Below are 18,478 nucleotides of genomic sequence, written 5' to 3' on the forward strand. Positions count from 1 at the left end.
ATGGGCAAGACTGATTTCTCACAGGGGAATTCTTGGATATGGTTTGTTTCACTCCTTAAAGCAAGGAGACATTTGGGATCTGGGTATGGAATTGGGACCATGATGGCCTTGGAGAGCTGAGAGCAACTTGCAAGGAGGAAAATTGTCCTCTTGTTAAAAAACAATGATCTTCTTGGAAGTATATCTTAAATTATGTCCCTTTCTAGTCCGAGACCAATTTTCTTCTAAGAGAGATCAATTTGTGAAGACTTTTATCTGTAATAAAACTGAATTTGGTTGGTTAAAACATGGAGCAGAACTGACTGAAGGGCAGTCCTTGCTGAGATGGGGTCATCCACGGGGCTGTGCTGGGTTCAAGCCCCTCCAGAACCCTCTGTTGGCACCGGAGGGGCTGACCCAGCCTGGAAAGGCTCCAGGAAGTTTTGGCTCAGATTGCTGGTCCCTCACATAAATAATAACACACCATCAGAAAAGGGTCCCCTGGGAATATTTGATCTGTTTAGCTATTGTTCTAAGCAAATCAGTCCCAGTGGAGGTTATTAAATACTGGTGAGAATTTACACTGTCTACCTTAAATCCCTGTTCCCATGATATTTCCTAATAGGATGAGGTATTGTTGCCATACAGAGGCAATTACACCATGGTGAGCATTTACTGTAAATACCTAAAATGCAGAGCAGGTCTCCCAGCCCTGGGGTTTGATCTCACTGTTTCTGGCATGAAGGAATTCAGCTGGTGAGGTCCTGGGTATTCCCATGGGAAAGGGGAACTTCCCTGTGCTGCTGTTTGTTCATTGATTTATATTTGTCTGGTATATAAAACAAAATTAGGACTTGGATTATTTTTTGTTGTTAGTTTGGTTTGGGGTTCTTTTTGTGTTGTTTGTTGTTGTTGTTTGGGGTTTTTTTGTTGTTGTTTTGTTTTTGTGTTGTTTGTTGTCGTTGTTTGGGGTTTTTTTTCAGTTTGGTTTTTTTTTTTTTTTTGGGGGGGGGTGTGAATTGCTGGGATTTTTTATGAATTGCTGTTTTTCCCCTCTGTAGCTAGCCAAATAACTCTGCCTCTTTCTCCTGGGGTTGTGGAGACAAATTTAGAGGTTCTGCTGAAAAACCTGCATTGTTCAGTAAATATTAGCTCTTTCATGGGGAAAACCACCAAAAGCTGGGTTTAATATTGGAGCTGGTGAGGGGATTTGAGCAGCCAGGGCACTGGGAGCAAGGGATACCTGTGTGAGCCACACACAGGCACAAAACAACGTTAATAAAGTGTTTTATTCCTCCCTTCTGAAATGGCTCAGTGCCGTTTGTGCTGAGCTCTCCGAGCTGCGGAGGTTTGGTGCTGGCTGCCCTCTAGTGAGGCACTGCCCGGAGTGAATAAACGAATAAATGCAGAAATCCCTGCCCGGCCATTCCCGCTCTCCATCCCCAAGGTTTTGATCGGAGGAATCCCTTGAACCTCAGCCTGGAGCTGCTCTGCCTTCCCGCTGGGAAGTGCTGTTAAATGAGAGGGGGAAATTCAGGGCAAAATTCCCCTTTCCTCAAGAGCATCACTGCCATAGGAGGTGGGAAGGTGTCTGTGGGGATGTGGTACCCCTGTTCCTCTCAGTGTGCTGGCATCCCTCTGTGCCAGCCACACCACTGGGAAAGGTTTTCCTTCGTGTCCATAGGGCTGAAATACTTCAAAGTGGGCTTTTTAATCCTGTATTTCCCTGACTGCTTGTACACTGTAGTAATGGTGAAGTGGGGAGGGTTGAAACCCAGGTGCAGCTCCTGCCACCATCACCACTGTGATCACTGGGATTAAAAATGCAGTTTTAGAGATGAGTTGGCAGCCCTGGAGTCCTTGGGGGCTGGGGCTGCCCAGGCAGTGTGGGCAGCTCCCCATGGCTTGAGTTTTATGTGTGATGGCCCCAAAACTGTAAGCCATGCATGATGTAGCTGCCGAGGAGAAAAGCCAGGGAGAGCAGGAGAATTTGGCAGCGTTGGATGTTTTTAATGCTGGAGCTGCCCTGTCTAAGAGCAGGTGTGTGGATGCAGGAGGGGAGCCCAGCAGAATTCACCCAGGAGGGGAATTGGACAGATTCCTTGCATAAGGGCAGGCTTGAAACAGTCACCAGTGCCCTGGGCCATGGAAAGACCGGTCCTGCAAAAGTGCTGCTGCTTTTTGGGGATACCCAAGGGCTGGAGGAGGGAGATTGGGTAAACAGGGTTAGAAGAGCTTAGTCAGGATGTGTTTGTTTAAAGGATCTGCTTCAGCCTGAATCTTGTAATTTGGTAACAAGTGTGTTTCTGCTCCTTGGAAGCGTTTCATTCATTAGCCTAATGGAGGGAAGGATTATGCAAAGATGAACTTAAAATATGCTAAGCAAGGAGGGGTTTGCATTGGACTGAACCAAGGCATGCAGCAGGAGTGGCTGCTGGGCTGGGGGACACGGGAATGTCAGCATGGAGCTGTGCTGGGGTTCAGTCTGTGCCAGGGTCTTGGCTGTGTCCTGGTGTTTTCTGTAATCCCTGTCTGCTCTCACAGGCTGGGACATGGAGGTTGCTCTGTGTGACTGTGGGTAAAAATGTGGAAAAATGTTTCCATTTAGGATGCCTGAGATTTTTGCAAGGAAAAATAGATATTCTGCCTTGAAATGTCCCATAAAGACACTGCAAAAATAGTGAAATAATGAAAAGGATTAAATTCATACATGGTGCATAAAACTGAGGATGAGCAGAGGCTGGAGAACTGTGAGGATAAATTGATTAGGTTTCTCCTAGCAGAGCAGTCCAGCAACAGGCCCATGCACAGATGTTTTAAACCCTGAATGTCAGAATCTCCAAGTGGAGCATTCTGGGTGCTGTAGGCAAGGCAGTGGCTCCTTTGGAGGTGCTGATTTCACACACACAGCTCTGGGAAGCACAGTGAAGCAGGTGAATCTCTCCCCAAACAGGTCTCTGCTAGAGGGCTGGAATGCAGCAAAGCACAGGCACTACCAGTGCTGCAGTGATGGAGAATGAGATGGCCAATGACTTCTCCCTCAGAAGTTATTTTATTGGGAGAAATGAGAAAAAGCATCCCAAGATCTGAGCTCGTGGGGGCTCTCTTGGAGAACTGAAGTGAGATTGTCTCTGGTGGGATTGAGGGGGAGTCCCACAGCCACAGGTGGGCCAGTGGCTCCTGTGCCAGGCTGGCTTGGAATCAGCCTTTCCCTTGGCTCTGTGCTGGCTCAGAGCTGGTTGCTGTGTGTTTTGGTGCATTTGTGTGGTGCATCCCTTAGGCAACAAAGCAGCTACTGAAACCTGCAACCATGGGAGTTGAGATATTTAAGGTATAAGAGTATAACAGGTTGTACTTCCAGATCAGCTGGACCTTTTTGAAGCATTGATGGATCTTCTCCTTTCCTTCTGTGAGAGATGAGGGCAGGTTGTTTGTAAAGTGATGCTGTTGTCTTGATTTCTTACAGCCTGTGACATTGATGGGGCTGGAGGGAAGAGAAGTGGAAACAAGACTCCCCGTTCCTGACTGAACAATAAAATTAGGGCTGTACAAGAGGAGGTGCTTATATGCAAAAAATAATCTGGGGGGAGGAAGGATTTGTTTTGCTACAGCTTTGGCATTGAAATTCTAGGTCTTGTTTTGCCCTTATTTCAGTCATCAGATAACCTCCTTCAAGGTAATTAGGTGAAAGTCTTAAATCCTACGAAACCACTTGATTTTTTGGGTTTGTTCTTTTTCTTTTCCAAGCTGGGGCAGGAGCAAACACATGACTTGCACACCTCCCGTGCCGGGCTAGCCCTCAGCAGAGGCAGCAACAGGCTGAACCAGTTTGCTCATTGCTTTCGTCTGCTGACAGGCGCTCTCTTGTCCCGGCTGCCCTGGGAGGTGCTTGGCCCCTTCTCCCAGGAATTCCCCTGCCTGCAGCCAGCCCTGGTGTGTGGCCAGCAGCCTTTGGCCAGCGACAGCCACCCCGGCGAGCTGTGCAGAGGAGCCGAGCCGGGCTGGGGGCACTGAGCACAGGATCCAGATCCAGGAGGGTTTTATGGCGTGGGGCAGAGCGTGAGCAGTGCAAGCAGCTTTCCCTTCCAGGAGGTGCCTCTGCTGAGTCTCAGGTGAGAGGAACTTGGAGTGGATGAGTTGATTGAACCTGGGAGATTGTTACCATTGTAGGAGTTGGGGGATGTCCCTGTGGTTGGTGGAGATGCTCCTGGAGCTTGGGTCAGAGGGGACCAAGCATGAAGGGTGTTCAGAGGGCTCTCCCTCTCCCAGGTTTATTTTTTGCATGGGTGTTGCTCATGGCAGAGCTGCTCCTGGCGTGGTATTGAGTTTGCAGCCTGCTCCGTGGAGGGGAGAGAATGATGTGTTTGACTTCATCTTATCAGAAGGTTAATTAATTACTTTATTATACTGTATTATTCTATATTATATTTAAACTGAATTTGCTAAGCACTTAACTCTGCACATCACTGCACAGAATTTTGTGACTGTCAGTCCCGACACACACACACACTTGGCCCTGACAGGCCAAGGAAACAAATACCATCACTCTGGATAGACAATCTCCACATTGCATTCTACTTTGGCACAACACAGGCACAGCAAATAAGAATTGTGGGGTTTTTCTCTGATGTTCAGAGACTGTGAAACCCAGAAATATTCTTGGGAAGAATTGTGCCTTGCTTGTCTCTGTGAAGAGAAACGTGGTGACAGTGTGGCTCCTGATGCTGGGCTGGCTGGGGGTCAGCTGGCCATTTGGACGTGATGGTGACCGCGGGTGTTGAGGGGACGGAGGCTCACAGCCCCAAAATACTTGCTGCAGCCAGAGCTGCTCCAGCTGCCGAGGGCTCAGCTGCCCTTGCTGAGCACAGAGCCCCACCAGCTGCTCTGCAGGGAGAACAGCAGAATTTGGGTCGAGTTGGGGTGTGGGCTTTGCTCTGTTGCCTGCCAGCCTGCCCAGCAGTGGCTCAGGGGAGCTGCAGGTGGGGCAGCCCTGGGAGGGCTCTGCGCCCCCAGCACTGGGGCTTGGCACCCCCTGAGCTACTCTGGGTTCTGTCACTCTCGGGCTGGCTCTGTGCTGAGCCCCCTGGTGCTTTGGTCGCTGTCTGAGATCTGAAACCATGACACACAAGAGGCTGGGAGCTGCCTGACTGACGTCTGAGGCTTTCTCAAGTGCTTGTGTACAAGTCCCTTGAATTTCAATCTAAAGATGTGGAACTCTTGGCTGCTTTTCTCCTTCTACTTAATCACAGTGGAAAATTTGCAGCAGCCCCCGGAATATTTAGAAGAGAAACTGCTGATCTAAACGTGCTCTGGCACAAGGCACAAACAGCTGGAAAATGTGCCTTCCCCTGCAATATTTTAAGGACGTGTAGCATCATCAAGGGCTATTCACTGGAGCTGGCACTGTGAGCCTGTGCAGAAAATCAATGTTCTGTCCCCACCTTTCAGCAGGTTGTGTCCCAAGCAGGCAGTGGGCAGGTGATAGATCCCTTTCTCTTGTGACAGATGCTCTGCCCAGCAGCTCAGCTCTGCCTTGGAAGGGCTGTGGGAGTAAATCCCTGCAATGGAAGCTGGCAGCGAGCATATTGGGAAACAGATGGTGCTGTGCTACAATTTTACCTGCTGTAAGGCCAGTGCACCACTTAGCAATACAGAAGCAGGAGTTGTAGTCCCGTGGCTGCTGTATTCTTGGCGGGGGGAGGCATTATTTGATTCAATATTCAGCAGCAGAGGAAGGGGGAAAGGAAGTTCAATGTAACTATTTTTATATTTTTTTTAACTCCCTGAGGATTTGAAAATGTAGCACCAGCTACAAGGAGGGAATGAAACTGGGTGCAGCAGGGTCCAGTCAGAAGCAGCTGGAAGTTCTCCTTCCTCCTGGTGTGGAACTGTAGGGAGAGGAGCACCAGGTGCTCTGGTGTCCCTGGGCTGGATGTCCCCTGTCCCCTCCCCAGCCAGTGCCCAGGATGGGAGTTGGGTTCTGGGAGCATCCTCCAGGACCAGCTGGGCAGGACAGAGTGACCTGCTCAAACAGGCAGGCAAAGGGCCTTTTGTGGGACAGTTCTTCCCATTAATGTGAATGAGAACAGCAGGCTTTGAAAAAAAAAAAAAGTCAGTTTGATCCTCTGACCTCCGAAAGGGCCTAATATAAGCACCCCAGCTCTACTTCCAAGCATCCTCTTCCTGCTCCAAATGGCTTCCTTTTTCCCTGGCTAAGGTCTCATGTCCTCTCCAAGGAGGAAGGGAAAAATACATTATAATTCTGCAGTTTTGGCAAGTGAGGCATCACACCCATGAAAACAAATACCCGCTAATTAGGACCATGAAAAGCTGATTGAATCACAGCTCTGATAATGGCAAGGGCAGTTTTCAAATCTGCTTTACAGCCCAAGGGGCAGGGAGAGGGAAGCAATGAGATTCTTCTTTTAGGAAGCCATTTTAGCCCCTCTTATCCATCCATTTAAAAATTTCTCTGCCAGCAGGTACTACTCATTCCTCAGTCTGCATTGTTTCCATTGGAAGTGAGGGGGGAACTGCAGTTATTGCCTGCGATAATTGTGAACAAATGCAGAATCCTCATTTGTGCCCATTATAGCAGGAATAACTTTTAAAGTGTATGAGTGGTTTCAGATTGACCCCCACTGGGGAGTTCATGCTCTTGCAGGATGGCCAGAAGAGAGATTAGCAAACTGTGGGGAGCCTGGCTGGGCTAAAGCCCCACTCTGGACATGTCTGCTCTGCTTCCCTTTTTGCCAGGGTGATGAGGGAAAAGCTAAAAGGAGTTAAAAACCAGAAGAAAACACTGGATCAAGTATATTGAGTTTTAACAGCCTGTTTAATCAACAGTGCTTTGGCAGAATGGGGGAATGGGCTTTACCATTGCCTCTCTCCTTCTGTTGTCCCCACTTAGCTACAAAATGAGTGACTGAGCTGTGGGCTGAGGTGGCACCCCTGCCTCTGCACCCTTGTCCTCACCCTCCACAAGTGCTGGGAGAAGGGCTTGCACATTTTATCCTGTGGATCTGCCCATGTCACCAGCTGTGGGGACAGAAGAGCTGGCAAGGGGGGAGTTGCTGTGCCCCTGTGCCTGGTGGGGCTGTGGGAAGGGGGTGAGGTGTGTGTGAAGCTCACCTGGCAGGGACAGGGCTCCGTGCCCAGCTCCTCTCCCTGTTTCCCACAGGGGTGAGGTCCTGCTGACCTCAACAAGCTGATTCAGCCCCCCTGGCCATCCCAGCTGTCCCCTCTGCCTTTCCCTCCCTCTTCCTCTCTCATTGTTTGTGTTTCTGACATTTGCCAACGTCACTGCTCCCACCCTGCAGCATCTGATAGCGCCGCTGGCGTCAGGCCCTTCTCTTGGGGATTTCTTCAGAAAAAAGGAGGGAAAATTGGATCAGGACTCGTGGCTTTCGAAGGAGGTTTGCTCAGCTTGAACGTGCAAAATGTCTTGTCTTAGCTTGACCTGTCTTGGTGAGAAGAACTTGGAATTTCTGGAGTATCAGTGCAGATTTCTTGTCCAGCTCCTGGGCAAACGTGAGGGTGGCAGCTGGGGGAGGACTGAGCTGTGTGGTGGTTCCAGAAGGAACCTTGTGAAGCACTGAAGCAGAGTTGAGATTTTTGGTGCAGATCTTATGGGCCACAGCTACCTCAGCAATGGATTCAAAACCTGTGTGAGTTCCTGGGGCTGCGCAGGAAAAAAACCCCAAAATTATATAAGTGTATTTAATATAATTTGGGCGGCTTGAATAGCTAATGACTGCAGAATGCCTGCTGGGGCTGAGAACAGAGCAGCAGTGTCAGGAGGAGCTGCAGGAGGTGAAGAGGCCCCACTGGGGTCGGTGTGTTGTTGGGGGGCAGCGCGTGGGGCTCCCCAGGCATGCCCGGCCTCCCCGTGAGCCTATTGAGGGCAGCTGGAGGCTTTCCCCTGGTCTCCATGGGCTTTGGATCCAGCCCATGGCATGCTGCTTGTTTGTTTTGGATGCCTTGTGAGGGTGAAAACATCCTTTCAGTGGCTGCTCTTTCTCTTTGTCCTTTGGGTCAGCTGCTCTTTGCACCCCCACAGCCATGGAGTGACCCTTCTTTGGGGAAATGCCATCAGCTGCTCAGCTTGTTTCCTTCTCCACAGCCAAATTCAGCCCCATTGAAGCTAGGCTCACCTTCAAGAGATGCTTTACACCAGAGCTCATCTGGTCTAAAGACATCCCAACCTGCCTCCTTTCAAATTTTAGATGGTTGTTGCCCATTTATTTGTCCATAGCTGGCAAATGAGCGTCATACAGATACTTTGTTAATAAAATGAAGCACTAATTGTAGCAACAGATGAGACATTGTGAAATGTTGTTTTTGTGTTTCCTAGCTCTGGAAGTGCAATTGCAGCAGACCTGTGTTCGCAGAAAACATCACTCCGTAGCACCAAAAGTGCTGGAAATTTATTATATGGATTTACAGTACCAATTAATTTTTGCCTCTTCTATTAACAAGTGCTATCTCTTTCCACTGCTTAGTGATTCTCCCCTGGCTGGGAAAATGCACAGCTCTGCCTCAAAGGATCCAGACTGACCTCACCTACAGCAGGTGCAACAAGATCTGTTGTCTTCAAGTTGTGCAGGATCAAATCCCAGAGGAAAATGTCCACAGGACCATTCTCCTGGGCAGGCTGGAGTGGTGGGGCTGTGCCCTGGGAGAGGTGGAGTGAGTGCTGGTGGCCCTGGGAGAGCATCAGCTGCTCTGCTGTGCTGCTGCCCTCATCCCTGCCAGTCAGCAGCCGTGGGGATGGGCTACTTTAAATAAGGATTTTGATGGAATGCTTGTGTCAGTATTGGTGCTCTGCTGTGCCAAGTGCTGAACGGCCACAGGAGTGAATTCTGCTCTGCTGGGATTGTGGCCTGGAACTGGGGAGGGGGAGAAGAAGCACAAAGGCATCCAAGATGTTGTCTTGGTTCGTGTTTGATGGAGTGCAGTGATCTGAACTGTGTCATCTGCTACATAGGGAAGGGCAAGTCCTTTCCTAGGTACACCTTTCCTGGGCTAGGCATGGCCCATAAAGTCTGATCAAGGGTAGAGCATTGCTCTGAGTCATTATTTTTCTGGAGGCTACAGCATCCTGAGTTACTCATCCTAAGAGAATGAATGCACTGAGGATATAATTGTAAGAGTTAGATATCACTTATTCTCACTCTTAAAAAGATTCTTGTCAGGAAACTGGTAGGTTTGGGCTCTTATTTTTGTCTCTGTGTCCATATATATATCATGAAAAGTGCTGAAACTTTACTATCTCATTTATGCTTCATCTTACAGAGCTGTAGATCTCTGCCCAGTATTTAGGTTATGCACTAATTCTGCCCCATTTGCCACAGATTAATGAGGCTATAAAATAATCATAAAGCTGGGGCAGCCCTGGTTTTCCACGCTCCTCACGTACTTCTATCTACTGCGAAATACTTCATCCAGAAATAATTACCTGGCTTCTCCAAGCTCCCTTTAATACTCCTTGACGACTGAAAATGAAGGAGACGCTGCCCCATGTTTGTCTGGGACATTAGCAGGGCAGTGGCAGCATCCATGCTGGTGCCTGAGGGGAGCTGGGCAGGTGTGGCACTGTCGGTGTCCACCTGAGTGACCAGAGCTGGGGAGGAAACCCTCCTGCTGCCAGGGACAAACCAGTGAGGCTGGATGTGTCACCTGCCTGGAACCCTTTGGTCCTCCAGGCTTTGAACCTGCCATGTCTCTGATAAGACCCTGAAGCACTTCATGGCTCCAGTAAGGTGATGGGCAGGAGGAGTGTCCAGCCACAGAGAGCGATCTGGCACTGCTCCAGCTGCTGGGAAACTGCTGCAAGCAGGGCTGGGTGGGAGCAGAAGGGACTGGACTGACTCACCTGAATAATTGGGCACAGGAGGTAGAAATTCTGTCAGCATGGTATGTGAGTGCACAGAAGATGTTACAGTTTTGCCTCCTAAACTAGGATGCTGGAAGTATTTTGTGCACTTCATTACTCCCCCCTGCCAGTTTGGGGGAGGTAGAGGTACAAGACCACTGAGATTGGAAGTGCAGAGGGTGTTTGTCTCTTTCTATAATTTATTTTCATGGGGTGTGATAGCTGTTTGCCCTTTGCTCTGCAGGGTCTCAGTCCCTCTTTGGAGGCTCCTGTCCCCTCTCAGGCTTGGGGACCATCTCTGAGGGCTGGTATTGGGGTAGGAGGCACGGCACAGCCTGCATGGGAGTGAGAGTGCTCTGCTCCTGGGCTGGGACCTAGTTAGGAAGCAGTGAGGTGAAATCAGCACCTTCAGGTAGGTGAAATCAGCAGCTTGGAGAGAAATTGCTTTTCCTGCCTCAGCTTGCAAAGGCAGCCACAGTCTCTCCCTGCTGTGCTGCCACTTCCCCTGGATGCTTCCCAGAAGGACGGCCCTGAGCTGGGGGTTGGGGTGTCCTCCCTCTCACAGGGGCTGGTGGGGCTGAATCATTTCCTGTGGCAGCTCTGTCTCAGGGAGGCTCTGGGTGCAGCCCTTGCTCTTGGTGGTGCCAGTCTCTGCAGCTCTGAGGATGCTCCACGTTTCCACCCTGTGCCATTTGACCTCTCGTTTCCTCCAGATGTGACCTGGGAGTAGACCCAAGAGCAGGATGGTTTCCCATGTCACTGGTGGTGACTGCCCCCTCCTGAAGGAGCTTTCCTTGAGAAGGAAGCCCTTCCCACAAAGCAGAGAACAAGAGGGTGGTTCTCCAGGGTCCTGCCCCATCCTGGAGCAGGGAAGGCAGTGTCACATCCTGCCTGCTGTGCTGTGTCCATGGGCAGGTCTCTGTGCCCAGAGAGGTGCAGACAGTGGTGCTGGTGGCTGGCTGGGTGTCAGCCTTCCTGCTGGTCCCCATCCTGCTTTGCTGGCCATCACCATGCAGCTGAGAAAGGTCATAAACCTGTATTTAGACAGGATTCTAGGCTCTGTTGTGTGTGATAGAGACAAATCCTTTTTCAGCTGCAGATCAAACTCTTTTCTCCCATTTCCTCATCCTTCTTTCCCCACAGGTCTGGTGTTTCTCCCTGCTAGGTATCTTTTTGTTACAAACTTGACTTTGAGGCCATAAAGTTCTCCTGCCTTAGAAATACACATTTATAAAAAATTTAAATACAATTTGTGGGTAGGTATATGTTAATAGTGACCTGCTTTAGAAGTCCTGCTGCCAGATGTCACGTAGCCTCCTTGAGCATCCCCACCTGATTGTGTGTTTGGACACGTGAAGTTTCACTGGAGCTGTGCTAAATTACAGCCCTGCTGCCCTGGCCACAGGGCACTGGAGGAGCCAGGTTTGTGATCTGAAAACTGGGTGATGTTGTTCTGAGGGTGATAGCATGGTAGTGCGAGATGATAAACCCTGACTCGTGAAACTGGAGCATCTGCTACTTGTTTTGAACCTGACCTGATTTTGTAGTTCTGGGTATGGCAGGTATGAATTCTGCTGTTTGAGGAATCAGACAGCAGCTGCTTAATCATTTATAAAGTTAAAAGACTGTGGCACTTCATTTCTGATGTGAAGTGCTAATTAGTTTACTATGGAATCCAGACTGCAGGAAATTCGTGTTTCTGGCACTGTGGCTGTTCATCTTTAAAAATGTGTTCATCACGGTGTTATGTTTATCTTATTAGTGTAGAGCAATATAGTACAGCCCAGGCTCTGGGAGAGGAGGGAAGACAGCAGCACCTCATTTAGAAATATGTAAGGCAGCTGTTAAATAAGCTTATTAGAGGCTGTGCCTCATCCAGAGAGGGGAGCATTAGGCATCAGCCTCCCTCTGGAGCTGTGGATCATTTTGGGTGTAGTTGTGGCTTTCAGCTACATCAGGCACTTGACACAGGTGCAGTTCAGTGGGCAAAAGCTGGGAATTGAAATTCCTGGTGTAGAACCTGCTAAATAAATAGCTGCGCTGGATGCTGTTGTTAGCCTTAAAGGAGAATGGCCCTTTCATTCTTCCTAAATTAAATTTTGATAATGTGAATGGCAGTAAATAAATCTTTGTGGAAGAGTAGACTTAATTTGTGAGAGGTCCCCAGATTTGTTCTATGTAGAGGATTAAGTAGGTTAGTTAGAGGCACATTATGATTAATTCCTTTTGATAATCTCAGGGAATCAAATTGGTTTGCAAACACTTTTACCAGAAGTTGAATCTGGTGTCAGAAGCTCTTGATCAGGGCAGGTTGGATTACAGATTTATCCTGTGCACTGGTGCTGCTGCTTAAGCATCTTATGTACTGAGAGGTTAGAACATCAAAGAGAGGGTGCCCAGTGTCTGCCTTTCACTTTATATTCAAGTTGGTAGTTAAGGGCCAGAGTGCAGCAAAACCAATTTTTGAAAAGTCACTTCATCTTTATTTGGGGTTAATTGCATTAATGCCCACAGCTTGACAGGCTTGGTTCATGACAGGAATTTAAAAAATAAAGTTGTAGGGGATATGCAGCCTTCAGCATTGTCTGAAAGTCCTAATTCCCAAGTAATCCTGTTGTTCATGCTTGTGAAACCACCTACAAAACAGCACCTTTGAGCAGGTCTTAAGTTTATTTTTAAAGGCAGTGTAATTGTGTGCTGTTGGCTTCTAACTTGAGCAGAATGAGAAGATTTTCATGCAGATCTGCACGGAGATTTGTACAGAAAGGAGAAACACGTCTGGGTGAAGCAGGATGAAGTGGGACTGCAGCTGGTTCCTGGTGGGAATTCAGAGGACAAGGAGGTTTTTGGGTTCCAGCACAGACATCAGTGATGCTTCTGATTGCCCTGAGCCCACCCAGTGCTTCAGGCTTGGAGCCCTTGGAGTGGAGGTAACAGCAGATGTCAATGGTGGCGTGTGCCATGAAATAGAATTGTCTCTTGTAACTTTGTGAGGGCTCTCTGTGAGTTGGGTTTTATTTTGTGTTCCCTGAACTTTACTGCTCGCTCTTTGAAATGTTACAAATATTGGCTGCAATCAGGGGTAATCAATGTGAGTGCAGATTATGGATTCGAGCATGTTTTAAAGCTCTGCTCAGGACAGACATCTGTGAGCTGCAGAATTAGACATTTTATGCATCTGCACAATAACTCACCTTTTTTTGTGGAAGGTTCAGAGACTGAAAATGATCAAAGCTTTAATTTCATTTGCTATCACCAGGGACTTTGTGTGTGTGTGTCCTTTCCTGTATGCCTAATCAAAAGTCCTATCTAGGAGCAATACTGCATTGTAGATTTAAAAGCAGATTGATGCTCTTGTCCTCTGGCCTCACAGGCAAATGAATTCTTCATTCATGTGAACTTCATATGAGCAACTTTGAAAAGAGGAGCAGCAATTCAGCTAAGCCTCGTTCCATTAATTTTGGCATAGAAGATAACATGCAAGGAAGCCTGAGAATCCACTTGGGATCATCTTTTCCTATTATGTTGGTAGCAAACCTTTGTTCTTTTTATTACTCATTATTCTGGATCTGCAGTCAATAATGTGAGGAGAAGCATGAGTCTGCCACACATCAAGTTTTCTATTGCCTTTTAAAGTGACATTCTCCTTAGATCACTGTTGTGTAGGCTTATTCCTTATCAGCAGTGAATGCTGTGTTGTTCATATGACTGCACATCAAACAGATCTGCAGTAGCTGTCTCTTGTGCTCCCCTGACAGTGGTACATATATCTACAAAGACATTTTCTGAGAGCTCTCTCCCCCTCCTTTTCCTCACAGAATAGAAATCTGGATGGTACAGCCTTTGGAAACCACCTGGGTATTTATCCTGCTGGCTTTCCCTTGCTGAATTTTGTTTTCTGTTCTGACTCTAAGGAGCCTGGGTATTATTTAGGTATTTCAAACTAACCCACATGCAGTCAGGCTCTTAGAGTGGAAGTCAATAAAAGACTAAGACTGATGTGAATGGATAATTCATCAGCTGCATATATCTGCACCAGAATTATCCTAAATTGCATTTAGCTGCTCTTTGCACCACAGACTTCCTTTGCTGTTTTTATTTCTGTGTGTGTTTAATACTATTCAGGTTCAAAGGACAGTGCACTCCTGTACTTGGTCAGCTGGGAAGGTGAACTCCAGATGGGACTTAATTCTTGTTCTGTCAGCAAGGGATGAAGAAAATGGGTGAAGTTTCTGTTCATGAGACTGGACTTGAAGTCCACGTGCCCTGAATCGGAGTGGAGAGAACGTTCTTGCCTTGCTTCAGCCTACCCATGGAGCTGTAACTTTGCTGTAGGAGCATAAAGCCTGCACAAGGTGATGGGAATATTGATGGGAAAAGCAGCTGGGAGCACTGAGGAGGGAAGGCCTGAGTACCTCTGGCTCTGCCTTCTGAGATGGAGCATCTGAGGCCATTGCTCAGGCTCACAGGAGCTTGTGAAGCCTAAAGAATAACTATGCAGAACATGTAAATTCACTGTAAAGATGCCATGGATCATAGAGCTATTGAAACAAACCAAACATGCGAACAAACCCAAAACCGAAAAAACCCAGCACAAATCTTCTGTGCTCTGTTAAAAGAGAAAATTATCATCCTTATTTTTCAATCCAGTTAGGCAATGGGGGAAAAAAGGCAAAACAAAAAGGCACTGAGGGCAGCAGGCACAGCACAAAACCACGTAAACTTTTCCTCGTGGGTTGGTTGGATTTTCCTGGCACAGGACAGTTCCCTGCACTGTTTCTTTAGCTACAAGGGTCCTTTTCTTTTCTTTTAGAAATGGCACTTGAAAACTGGATCTTTTTTTTATCTCTGTGTTTAAATTTGGATATGACTTGAACGGATGCTGCTGGAGATTTTCCTGGCTGATTCCTCTCCAAAGCAGTGTTCTGTGAGGGAATGGCAATTCCCTGCCGCCCAGCCTGGCACTGGGACTGGCTCAGGCTATTGGAGTAACCCCATGGATATTTGTCACCGCTCTCCCTCAGTGGAAGAGGGAAACCTTTTCTCTTTAGTACCTGTGGATTGCTGTCAAAGTCCTCCAAACACAGTGGTGGGCAGCACAGGAGGATTTTTTTGTGGCTACAGGCTCTAAGTAATTCCAGGGGATGATAAAACCCTTGCAGTGGGAATATGGATGCTGGATTTCAATGTAGAACCCAAATCTTTGCTTATCTCTTGTTACAAGAAGCCATATCCTCCTCTGCTTGGTCTCACTTTACAGCAGCTTCTTACCCGTTTGAAATGTGGTCGTTGTTTTCCCAGTGTGAAAGCAAGGCTTGGAGTGACCAGAACCCCCTAGCAACAGCACAGCCAAGGGATACCAGCACCAAGAGGACCAGGGCTGCTTTCACTCTGTCATGCATGAAAGGGAAGAGGGAGATCTTGGAGACACAGGTCCAAAGCCTATCTCAAACAGGCAGGCAGGCATCTGTCTGCAGAATTACATCACCCAGCTGCCACAGCGGCGCTCACTGCGCGCGAGCTCCTGCAGTTCGGAGCAGGTTGATGAATAAGGAATGAAGTGGGGTTTGTGAATGCTTCCACTCTGCTGTGGGCACACAGGTGTCTTCCTTCCGTGGGGACGTTTGGGACAGGCAGGCAGTGCCCTTGCGGAAGCTTGGTGGGATTTAGCTTGCCCACCCAGCCTTGTACACAGATTGTTCCTGCTCCTTTCCATTCACTGCACTGCACAAGAGTTTTCTTACAGGTCAGCCTTGCTGATGATTTTAGCCAAAAATCTGCTCCTTGGATAGTTTCTTCAACAAGGTGCTGATGGTAGCACACAGCTTCTGTCCCAAAAAGCTTAGAAAGTGTCAAATCCTCTGAGGGGGATTTTAAAAAGATTAATGATACTTTGTCTTCCACCCTCCCTTAGCTTATAATAGGGAAGAGCGCTCAAATGGAAGGTTCGGCTTGGGAGCTTTAACACTTCAAGCCCCAGAAGGGCAGGGTGCTGTTTAATTTTAAACTGGCTCAAGGCAAGGCTGGAGTCTCTTGTGGGTTATTATGGCAGTGTTTATTTGCTGCGGGCTGTTGTGAAGAGCTCGCCGACAATGCCCAGCTTTGTTTTCCTCATGCAGCAAGTGCTGTGTTAATGGAGTTAGTTTAAGAGCACAGTTTAATAATCTCTTAAGCATGTTTGGGGTTTTTAACCCATATGATGCAACAACCAAGGGGGAAGTGTTGAACGGAGGGATGGCTCTGTGCTGTCAGAGCTGGAAGAGAAGTTAGTGCATCTATTTTAGTGTGAGGCACTGGCACAAGTTGTGTCCAGAGCCAGGTTGGATGGGGCTCTGAGTGACCTGGTCTAGTGCAAGGTGTCCCTGCCCACAGCAGGGGGTTTGGGACAGTATGAACTTTAAGGTCTCTTCCAAGCTATTCTATTTCTGCAGGACTGATTCGCCACCCTCCCCTCCAACCCCCCCCTGCATTCCTCCTCCACTTGCTGGTTCCCAGAATTGCCTTTTTCAAGTAGGATTTCTACTGTATAATTTGAGCACGGGCTCAGCCGCGAGAAAACGATGACAGCTTTGTTCCCCGTATAGCGGATAATGAGGTGTTGGAGGCAGATAGCTCGGGATTCGTGTGTGCAGCGCCTGCCCAGCTCACTGAAGTGCGGCAGCGCCGAGCGCCGGCGAGCGCCTTCCTCCCCTTCTGCAGCATCTCAGTGGGGCTGTTGTCAGGGCGCATATGGCAAAAGGGTTAACGTTTAATTAGAAAACATAGTGGTAGCTAGTGCAGCTTAACAGAGCTTTATATAAGCCGCTAAGGACAAGGCTGCTGTGTGAGCTGCTGGTAGGGCTGAGCTACTGCAGCCGCTGGCTGGGCGTCAGGAGCCGGGGCATGCCTGGGAATCTGCCCAGGAAGCGCCGTGAAAGAGGAGTTTGTTTCAAGGCTTGACCCCGGCTCTGTGCAGCAGAGTGAAGCCGGGCAGCCTCATGCCAGGCGTCTGAGCGAGGCAGCAGCCAGCCGTGCCCGAGGGATTCGTGTGCCCAGCTCATGGCTTCGGTGCTGATGTGCGGGGTGGAGGATCTGCTGCTGGGCGGCAGCCGCCTGCTCTGGACGGTGACGGTGGCAGCGCTGCGGCGGTGCTACGCGGCCCGGCTGCGGGCGTGCCGGCAGGCGCTGCGAGCCTGGTGTGGCCTCCGCGATGTCTACCAGGTAAAATAAAAACCAGCCCGGCTCAGCGTCCCGGCTTTTCCTTGGAACGGCATCCCGGCACCTGTCCCGGTGCGTGCGCTCGCTCCGGGCCGGTTGCTCCGTGCCGTGGGGTGGAGAGCATCGAGGCGGCGCTGGGAAGGTGCTCAGGGGGTTCCGAGCTGGCTCTGAGCTGGTCCCGGTATTGCTTTCAAAGTGCTTGGATTCAGGGTTTGGGGGAGATGTTTTTCTGTGCCAAATATGTTTTGTCAGTCAATCCACAAGTCGGCTGCTCCCCGTGTAGCACCCCCTGGGAGCCCCTCTTGCTGCTGTCACCATCCTTGCCCTCGGGATTTTGGGGCAGAGCTCTGGGAGCTCCTCTCTGCTCCCATGGGAGAGACTGGCTTTGGCTTTTTCTGCTGTGTTTGTGTCACTGAAGAGTGGCAGCTTGTAACGTGATAGTCCTGTGCATGGCAGAGGGATTGCTGCTTGGGGGGATGCAGTGGGTCCTGGAATGGCAGCTGGGGGCTCCCCTTAAACACAGCCCTGTACTTGCAGTCATTGTGGTATCCACTTGCAGTGAGGGTGGTGTCACTCCTTCTCGAGTCTGTTTTTGCTGGCAGTTATTTATTTCTGTGTGCCTGTATTTCTGTCTCACTGTGAACTTGTGCTGCGTGCCTGCTCTCAGCCTCACTGTGTGTGTTTGCTACATCAGGGTGAATGCTTCAAAGCAGCTTCTCCCCTCTCCCTGGTGTGTTGCAATACAGAGAATGGCACAGCTCGTAGCAAACAGCTCTCCAGAGCCACCAGGATGCAACTTCCATGGGAAAGTCATGCTAAGAGGACATCTGTGCCTGTTTAATCCTAAAGCGATCTCTTGGTATTTAGCTTTAGGGAAGGCTCAGGAGTGGGAGAGCAGCTTTGCAGTGGTAAATGTACCAGTGCTTGAATGTGTCTTGGGCAGATCATGTATGGAAACTCTGTGTGATGGGTCTGGCACAGGTGTCACTGTGGATATGGATCATGACTTGTTAGGGAATGCAGGAGTAAAGGTGTCACTGCTCTTCCTTTGCCCACCTTTACTGACCTGTAGGGATGTGGTGGGATGCAGCCCTGACTCTCTTCTTCCTCTCTAAGTAAAATCCAGCTACACCTGCGCTGTGTGGGTGTTGTTTTCAGGTCCATTCACATAAAGAGCATGCAGCTTAGACTGCCTTCCCTCTCCAGTGCATCCCCATGGAGGTAAAACCCCATCTCTCTGGGGCTGGAATAAAGGCTCAGTGAGGACCAGCTCAGACAACAGCTGTATTCAGCCTGTTCAGCTGCCATTCTCTGATGGCTGGCTTGAGGTGAAAAGAGATTTTTCCGAAACAAAGTGTAGCTGTATCTCTGCCCAAGCTTACTGTGTCCCAGTGGTTGCTTTGTCTTGTCTTTTCTTTATGAAAAGCA

At 49.0% G+C, this 18,478-nt stretch overlaps 1 protein-coding gene across 2 annotated transcripts in view; it reads left to right on the forward strand.

The window, feature by feature from the left end:
• Positions 1-16,423: 16,423 nt before the first annotated feature.
• The window catches only part of FRMD4B (FERM domain containing 4B), a 79,854-nt gene continuing 77,799 nt past the window's right edge, over positions 16,424-18,478 (forward strand). The window contains exon 1 of one of the 2 annotated variants that reach the window (XM_041464166.1): positions 16,424-17,053. In XM_041464166.1, the coding sequence (XP_041320100.1) occupies positions 16,892-17,053 (162 nt within the window). In that variant the 5' untranslated portion in view covers positions 16,424-16,891. Of the gene's footprint in view, positions 17,054-17,206; positions 17,232-18,478 lie in introns of those variants that run through there. The other variant, XM_041464182.1, reaches the window with a different exon arrangement.

Source organism: Pyrgilauda ruficollis, unplaced genomic scaffold (assembly GCF_017590135.1).
Source record: "Pyrgilauda ruficollis isolate IOZ18807 unplaced genomic scaffold, ASM1759013v1 scaffold10, whole genome shotgun sequence".
NCBI lineage: Eukaryota > Metazoa > Chordata > Aves > Passeriformes > Passeridae > Pyrgilauda > Pyrgilauda ruficollis.